Consider the following 9249-nt stretch of genomic DNA (forward strand, 5'->3'; position numbering starts at 1 on the left):
GACAGTTGGGGGGGGCCGGGGGGGCCGTCACGTGACTCGTGCGGGGGCTGCTGGGAGTGCGGCGCGCTTCCCACCTCCACCCGCGAAGTCCGAGCATCCAGCGCCCGGCGTCTTCACTCCCTCGCGTTCGCTGACGAGGAAGGTCCCCATACTGCGAAGTACATTGGCCTTGGGGTGGGGCCGGAGGGATGGGCGCCTGTGAGAATGTGACGGACTGTGACACGAGGAAGGGCGAGAGGATGGAAGCTTCCCCTGAGGGGCTCTAGTGGGACGGAAGCAACAGTAGGGAGGAAGTGGGGAGGGGCGGTGAGAAGTGAGGAAAAATGGAGGCGAAATGGCCTGAGGGGCTAGGATGGCGTTGAGAAGAGGGAGAAGACTAGAAGGAGACAGCTGCATGGGGCAGAGGGGACAGTGCTTAGTAACAGCCAGGTCACTAAGCCTAAGATGGCAGAGCCAGGGCAGTGGTCAGTGTTTGGCACACAACGAAGACCAGCCCGTCCACCAGGCCTGTATCTGCTGAGGCCTTGAGCTATGACAGGAAAACGAACTTATTTTTGCAGAAACAGTTACTTCATTATAAGTTTTCATTTGACATAGGGGCACAGTGTTACTTTGGGAGAGAAGAGAAGGGGGTGAAAGGGAAAGGGAGAATTAGAAGGGGAAGGGAGGAGAGAAAAATCTGCCTGTTGGCTTCTCTGAAGGATTTTCCACCTTCCAAGGCAAAGTTAGCACTGCTGTGCATGTGTAGTATTTTCTAGATACTATTAATACTATTGCAGCACGTAAACTTACATACTATAAAGGTACTGGCAGGAATGGAGACGTACGATACAGAATTTACTTAATAAGCATCTTTCAAATTTGTTGTTGCTCTGTCTTCTATATATGCATATTTTATAGGACTAATTAAACAGATGCGTTAGAGTTACCCAAGTCAGCATCGTTTCTCAAAAACAACAAAGTCATTTGATAACTTGAATATAGACAGGGCTCCCCTCATCTCAAAGACACAGCGACTATACCCTTCCAGGTTTCAACGTTTGGACTCCTAGGGAAAATGCCTTCCGAATTTATGGAAAAGTACAAGTAAAATTTGAAGCTACTTTAAAGTAAGGTTGGACAGTGGGAATAACCTCAAACTCGAAGAGTGAGACCTCGGTTCTAGTTTAGCTCAGTCTTACTGGTGTCACTTGATCCACCGTCACTGTCCCTGTTTTCTCACTTGTAAAAAATGAGATTGAATTAGATGAACTGTAAGACCTGTTTCAACATTAAGATTTTGTGAAGATAGAAGAATCCTTTTTTTTTTTTTTGAGGTGGAGTCTTGCTCTGTTGCCCAGGCTGGAGTGCAATGGCACAATATCGGCTCACTGCAACCTCCCTCTCCTGGGTTCAAGCAATTCTCTCGCCTCAGCTTCCCGAGTAGCTGGGATTACAGGCGCCTGCCACCACGCCCGGCTAATGTTTGAATTTTTAGTAGATACAGGGTTTCACCATGCTGGCCAGGCTGGTCTCGAACTCCTGACCTCAGGTGATCTTCCTGCCTCAGTTTTCCAAAGTGCTGGGATTACAGCCGTGAGCCACCGCGCCCGGCCGAAGATAGAAGAATCCTAACTGAGCCAGTCCTGAAACAAGGCAGAATTGCCAGAGAGACTCATTTGGCTAAGTACATAGAGAGGAGTAGTTGAAAATGATAGGACTAGTAGGCTTGCACCAGATAGTACAGGACCTTGAAGGCCATATCATGGAATTTCAGCTTATTCTGGAACAATGAAAGTTTTTGAGTTAAAGGAATGCAGTAATCAAAGTTTTGAAAGATTACCCAAATAGTTGATAGAATGATTTAGAGGAGGGAGAAATTGAGTTTAGGAAAGTGACAGATAATGACAGTCTAAATTAACATCAGCAGTAGGAGTGGGAAAAAGGGAAGGGTTCCAGAGAGCTTGTAGCATGGAGTTTGTACCTAAATCTGGCATTGTTCTAAGCTTTGTAGCTGGTGCCTTCGGAATATGATGGCAAATCACCTTGTAAAGCCTGATAATAGAAATTGCAAGAGGCCAAGAGAATTGGAGGTAAGCTGTATGCCTATGGAGGCTTAATCTTTTATTCTGTTTTACATACTACTCGAATTTCTTCCCTGTAAGAAAGCTCTATAGATAAGTGAAATTTAATGTATTCGTATGCCCAGAGCTAGGATTGTCCTACAACATAGCAGGAACTATGTTGATTCCAGCTGCTTTTTCACTAAGTATAGGCCTCCAAGAAACTATTGGGAGATTTCTTTTTGGTAGCTTGAGATCTAGAGACAGAAGTGAGTCTGTGCCTTTATGATCCATAGGATTTTATGTAATTATTTTGCTGTGATAAGTAAGATTAACTAGGTACTATAGTTACTGATCTTTTTAAAGAGCACAGTATCCTGTCCTTTACTACTGCCCCCACCAATTGATCTGTTGCATTTGGGACATGATTTGCTCCCTTGAAGATTATATTATTTTGCAAAATTTCGCAAGCATTTGGCTATTATCTAAATTGCGTTTAGCTTCATTGCTATGAGAACATCTACTGGTTGAAGATACCAGACGCTTTTTCAACAGGAGTTTAAAACCACATTTAAAGTCTAATTTAAGGCTGGGCGCATTGGCTCATGTCTGTAATCCTAGTGCTTTGGGAGGCTGAGGCAGGAGAGTCGTTTGAGGCTAAGAGTTTCAGGTCAGCCTGGGCAACACTGCAATACCTTGTCTCTGAAAACGAGGCGAGGCGGGGCGGGGCGGGGCGACAAAACACAAAACTAGCTGGGCATGGTGGAATGTGCCTGTAGTCCTAGCTAGCTACTCAGGAGTCTGAGACAGGAGGATCACTTGAATCTAGGAGGCTACAGTGAGCTAAGATTGTGTCACTGCACTCTGGCCAAGGTGATAGAGCGAGAACTTGTCACAAAAACAAACAAATGAAAAGCAAAGTCTAGTTGAAAAGCAAAATAAAATTTAATATATTGAGCAAAGTGTTTCTTGGGCCTGTACATTTCCTTAATAATAAAAACTCAAATGACTAAGTCATATGCTTTCTAACATGTTTGCCTTTTTCTGAAAAATGTTTTATTTGCTTTTTCTTAATAAACAAAATATGTATGTCCTGAAAATCTTATTGACTGTATCTGTTTTCTTTATTTTGTTCTGTTAGTCTCCAGTGCCAGATAGTCCACAGCTGTCCTCTCTTGGAAAATCAGATTCATCTTTCTCTGAAATTTCCGGACTATTTTATAAAGATGAAGCCTTGGAGAAAGATTTAAATGGTGATGTATAAAATGTTTCTATTTCTAAACATCAGTTTTATAATGCAGAAAGTTTGTTATATTTTATAACTTACATGATTTTTCTTGAACAGATGTGAGCAAGGAAATTAATCTAATGTTGTCTACCTATGCAAAGCTTTTAAGGCAAGTACTTACAGTATATTCTCTGGGGTCTTTATGTTAGTTTTCTTCTGGAAACTCTGTATTGGTTAGTTTAATTCTGTGGCTGCCAAACCTCTCCAGTAATTAAAACTCTGGAATTTTTTATTCTACCTCAGTCCCTTATAATAGATTAGTTGGTTATTTTCAGAGAATAGTATCAACTTTTCCACTAAAAATCCTTTTTTTTTTTTTTTTACTCTTGCCAAGCTAATACTAGACTGTATATATCTTGGTCTGTAATTAGATGACATTACATTTTAAATTTTATGTAAATACCTCTTTGAGAAAAATGTTTGGTGAAATTAATGATAACAGACTGATATTAAAGATAAATATTTATGTCATAGAGAGTCAGCCTTTCATATCGATGGATTCTGAGTCTGTGGATTCAATCAACCACACATTGAAAATATTTGGAAACAAAGGGTGGTTGTGTCTGTACTGAACATGTACAGACATTTTTTTCTTGTCATTATTTTTCAAACAATACAGTATAACAACTGTTTACATAGCATTTACATGGTATTGGTCTTATAAGTAATCAAGAAATAATTTAAATTATATGGCAGAATGTTCTTAGGTTATATGCAAATACTATGGCATTTTATATAAGGGACTTGAATATCTATGAGGGATGTTCCTTTGGTATCTGTGGGGGATTCTGGAACCAATACCCCATGGATACTGAGGGATGACTGCATTTATATTTTACCTATATCTATTTTAAGACCAAATTTAAATATTTTATTAGCTTAATATGTTTATAGAGTATTTTTTTTACACTGCTGGACAGTCATTATCCTTGGATAGTGGTTTGTATGGTTGTAAAAATAATGTATATAATTGAATATTAGTGTTATAATGTATAAGATACACTTCCTGTTGTGTCAGGAGACCTTTTTGAGTAGTCAAAAATATTTGTGGGACTAATTTTTTTTCTGAAGAGTATTAGTAAATTAATGAAGTTCTGTGGCACATAAAGCCATTTAAATGAAATAGTTAACAAATATTGCGTAATGAAGAACAACATAATGATGTTGTTTATATCTACTTAGTTTAATATACAACTTTTTTTCCTATTAGTGAGAGAGCAGCAGTAGATGCGTCTTACATTGATGAGATAGATGAACTCTTCAAAGAAGCCAATACTATTGAAAATTTTCTAATACAAAAAAGAGAGTTCCTGCGACAGAGGTTTACAGTGATTGCAAACACATTACACAGATAAAATATATACTTGAAATAAGCTGAGAATTTAAACTTATTATTGTTACAATGAAAGAATGACGTTTATGCTTTGAAAGCTCTCGAGTTGTTAAAGAAAATGTATATCTTGATTAGAGAAGGGGAAATTCTTTGAATTTCTAGGTTTAAAAAGGAACTTTTAAATTCCTTAATGTTAATATTAATGTTCATGTTAATGTCCTAAGCTGGCCATTAACATGAACTACGTCACTTTTCTTTTGAGTGCCAAATATTTAGTGCATTTTATAGAAGTGTAAATTATTTAAATCTTATGTGGATTCTTTTATTTTTTCCTTAAACTTCTTAGTGTTTCTTAAACTTCCAAAAAAGGATTCAGTTAATTTATAATGTTTAATAATATTATACTTTTAGAATATTTTGTTTAAATATCAGATAGTTTTGGAGATAATTTTGAATTTTTTTTTATGTTCAGGATTATAAAAGAAAGTTAAAACCTTAGAGGTGATTTTTCCAGTTTCTTAGAATATAATGATATAACTGTGTGCTATTTCCATTTGATTATTTTCACTATTAGTTATTATGTATGACTAATAAAAGCTCTTGGCTTAAAATTATTTTCTTCTGGTAAAAGTAGTAAAATAAAACCCAGAAATTACTCACCAGAACCTTGTATGAGTTGGCTTTTTTACACATCAAACACATCAACATGTGCAGTTAATGAATTATATTTAGAAACATTAGCAGCAGTGTGGTATGGGATAAAGATTAGTGATCCAGAAGTAAATAGATTGGCTTAAACAACAAGATGACTTTGGGAGGTCACTTCAATCCTATTATAATTGAGAAATTGAATTTGGACTGGAGGATCTATACTACTCATCTAGCTAAAAAATTTATCCCTTTAATGTGAAGTACTACCATGATTTTACTGAAAACTTTCTATATTATATATTACTATATGGGATAGCTATATTAAGCAGATTTTTAAACAAAATAGCCCCCATTTTTCAATCATATAGGCAGTTCAGTTTATTACATGTATATTTTTCCAATATAAGCAATCAGAAAATTGCAGATGGTACTATAGGGAATTGTTATTCCTAAGGGAGACTGCACATTTGCCTTGCTGCCTTCTAAACTCTAAAATAAAGTCTCATTTCATCATATTACTGTTGTAAGGCATAAACACCACATAATGTAAATACTCATATAAGAAAAGATGACAAAAGTGAAATAAAATAATACTTGCTAAAGAAAATTGGTTAAGTGGAAAAAATTATTGGGTTGATAGAGGTGGTAGCACAGAACAGGTTGGAGGTCAACAAAGTAATTATTAAAAATGAATTTTTTTTTTTTTTTTTTTTTTTTGCCACGTGCAGTGGCTCCCATTTCTAATCCTAGCTACTTGAGAGACTGAAGTGGGAGGATGGCTTGAGCCCAGGAGTCTGAAGCTGCCGTGAGCTATGATTGCATCACTGCCCTCTAGCCTGGGTGACAGAGTGAGACTCTGTCTCTAAAAAAAGAAGGAAAGAAAGGAAATTTTTTCAATTTTTTATTTTTTTTAATTTTTTTTTGAAACAGAATCTTGCTCTGTTGCCTAGGCTGAAGTGCAGTGGTGTGATCTTGGCTCACTACAACCTTTGCCTCTCGGGTTCAAGCGATTCTCCTGCCTCGGCCTCCTGAGTAGCTGGGATTACAGGGGCCTGCTACCACACCCGGCTAATTTTTTTTTTTTTTTTTTGAGTCTTTCTCTGTCTCCCAGGCTGGAGTGCAGTGGCGCGATCTCGGCTCACTGCAAGCTCCGCCTCCCGGGTTCACACCATTCTCCAGCCTCAGCCTCCCGAGTAGCTGGGACTACAGGCGCCCACCAACACGCCTGGCTAATTTTTTGTGTTTTTAGTAGAGACGGGGTTTCACCGTGTTAGCCAGGATGGTCTCGATCTCCTGACCATGTGATCCGCCCGCCTTGGCCTCCCAAAGTGCTGGGATTACAGGCTTGAGCCACCGCGCCCGGCCTAATTTTTGTAATTTTTTTTTCTTTTTTATTATTATACTTTAGGTTTTAGGGTACATGTGCACAATGTGCAGGTTTGTTACATATGTATCCATGTGCCATGTTGATTTGCTGCACCCATTAACTCATCATTTAGCATTAGGTATATCTCCTAATGCGGTCCCTCCCCCCTCCCCCCACCCCACAACAGTCCCTGGAGTGTGATGTTCCCCTTCCTGTGTCCATGAGTTCTCATTGTTCAATTCCCACCTATGAGTGAGAACATGCGGTGTTTGGTTTTTTGTCCTTGCGATAGTTTACTGAGAATGATGTTTTCCAGTTTCATCCATGTCCCTACAAAGGACATGAACTCATCCTTTTTTATGGCTGCATAGTATTCCATGGTGTATATGTGCCACATTTTCTTAATCCAGTCTATCGTTGTTGGATATTTGGGTTGGTTCCAACTCTTTGCTATTGTGAATAGTGCCGCAATAAACATACGTGTGCATGTGTCTTTATAGCAGCATGATTTATAGTCCTTTGGGTATATACCCAGTAATGGGATGGCTGGGTCAAATGGTATTTCTAGTTCTAGATCCCTGAGGAATCGCCACACTGACTTCCATAATGGTTGAATTAGTTTACAGTCCCACCAACAGTGTAAAAGTGTTCCTACTTCTCCACATCCTCTCCAGCACCTGTTGTTTCCTGATTTTTTAATGATGGCCATTCTAACTGGTGTGAGATGGTATCTCATTGTGGTTTTGATTTGCATTTCTCTGATGGCCAGTGATGATGAGCATTTCTTCCTGTGTTTTTTGGCTGCGTAAATGTCTTCTTTTGAGAAGTGTCTGTTCATGTCCTTTGCCCACTTTTTGATGGGGTTGTTTGTTTTTTTCTTGTAAATTTGTTTGAGTTCGTTGTAGATTCTGGATATTAGCCCTTTGTCAGATGAGTAGGTTGCAAAAATTTTCTCCCATTTTGTAGGTTGCCTGTTCACTCTGATGGTAGTTTCTTTTGCTGTGCAGAAGCTCTTTAGTTTCATTAGATCCCATTTGTCAATTTTGGCTTTTGTTGCCATTTCTTTTGGTGTTTTAGTCATGTAGTCCTTGCCCATGCAAGGATTACAGGCTTGAGCCACCGCGCCCGGCCTAATTTTTGTATTTTTAATAGAGACGGGGTTTCGCCATGTTGGCCAGGCTAGTCTCGATCTCCTGACCTCAGGTGACCCACCCGCCTCAGCCTCCCAAAATGCTGAGATTACAGGCATGAGCCATTGCGCCCGGCCAAAAGGAAATTTTTAAAAACTAAATACAACCAGAACATTTGTGAGTTAATATGACATGTCATCTGGATTTCGACCTACCATCATTAAGAATTGTTCTTTTTCTAAGCATTTATTACTAATATGAAAAACAAGGCCGGCCAGGCACGGTGGCTCATGCTTGTAATCCCAGCACTTTGGGAGGCCGAGGCGGGCAGATCACGAGGTCAGGAGATTGAGACCACGGTGAAACCCCGTCTCTACTAAAAATGCAAAAAATTAGCCGGGCGTGGTGGCGGGCGCCTGTAGTCCCAGCTACTCGGAGAGGCTGAGGCAGGAGAATGGCATGAACCCGGGAGGCAGAGCTTGCAGTGAGCCGAGATTGCGCCGCTGCACTCCAGCCTGGGCGACAGAGCGAGACTCTGTCTCAAGAAAAAAAAAAAAGAAAAATAAGGCCAACAGATTGTTTCAGACTAGATTTCGTAATATACTTGTTATATCCTGATGGTATCACCATTGTTTAACATCTAGTTCTTCCCTTTGCAGGTTCAGAAAATTGATTTGATCATTTCATTTGATATGATTAAGACTGGAGAACTGATTTTAAGTCACAATGTGTTTACCGTTCAGCACTGTTCAGAATTGTTATACCTTGTAGTATAAAGGTGCCTGAAAGCCTAATCATGAAGGCTTATTTTTTAAATCAAATTTGGATGGCTTTGGTACCATCCACGTAGACAAGAGTAATTATCTTGGCTAGGCGTGGTGGCTCACACCTGTAATCCCAGCAGTTTGAGAGGCTGAGGCAGGCAGATCACTTGAGGTCAAGAGTTCGAGACCAGCATGGCCAACATGACGAAACCCTGTCTCTAATAAAAATAAAAAAAAGTAGCCGGGTATGGTGGCGTACACCTGTAGTCCCAGCTACTCAGGAGGCTGAGATGAGAATCACTTGAATCCGGGACGCAGAGGTTGCAGTGAACCGAGATTGTGCCACTCTACTCCAGCCTGGTTGACAGAGTGAGACTCTGTCTCAAAAAAAAAAAAAAAAAAACTCACAACTGGAGAAATGCTATTGCAAGAATACCATTGCCCTTTAATTTACACTTCTAATGTTACTCTTTACTATTTCAATAAAATCTCACAAATTTATAAGTTATTTTTCATTGATTACTAATCAAAATATATACCGAACCATCTTTGTACTCTGCTATATGTTTTAAGACACTCCCTTCTGACGATTTTAACCACTTCTTTCTTGAAATACAATTTTGCTAGGAAAACATGATATGTTAATGTTAAAAGCAACTCTGTGGCAGTGCTGTG

The 9249-nt window shown here is 39.3% G+C and overlaps 1 protein-coding gene across 5 annotated transcripts in view; it reads left to right on the forward strand.

The window, feature by feature from the left end:
* TEX12 (testis expressed 12) overlaps window positions 1–5325 on the forward strand; it is a 77696-nt gene extending 72371 nt beyond the window's left edge. Inside the window, exons 1-5 of one of the 5 annotated variants that reach the window (XM_058446774.1) lie at window positions 82–158; window positions 1986–2072; window positions 3184–3295; window positions 3388–3443; window positions 4545–4936. In XM_058446774.1, coding sequence (XP_058302757.1) covers window positions 2010–2072; window positions 3184–3295; window positions 3388–3443; window positions 4545–4685 — 372 coding nt within the window. In that variant the 5' untranslated portion in view covers window positions 82–158; window positions 1986–2009 and the 3' untranslated portion in view covers window positions 4686–4936. Of the gene's footprint in view, window positions 1–81; window positions 1110–1985; window positions 2073–3183; window positions 3296–3387; window positions 3444–4540 lie in introns of those variants that run through there. The other 4 variants (XM_058446776.1, XM_032167394.1, XM_058446775.1 and 1 more) reach the window with 4 other exon arrangements.
* The last annotated feature ends 3924 nt before the right edge of the window (window positions 5326–9249 follow it).

This window comes from Hylobates moloch, unplaced genomic scaffold (genome assembly GCF_009828535.3).
Source record: "Hylobates moloch isolate HMO894 unplaced genomic scaffold, HMol_V3 SCAFFOLD_11, whole genome shotgun sequence".
NCBI lineage: Eukaryota > Metazoa > Chordata > Mammalia > Primates > Hylobatidae > Hylobates > Hylobates moloch.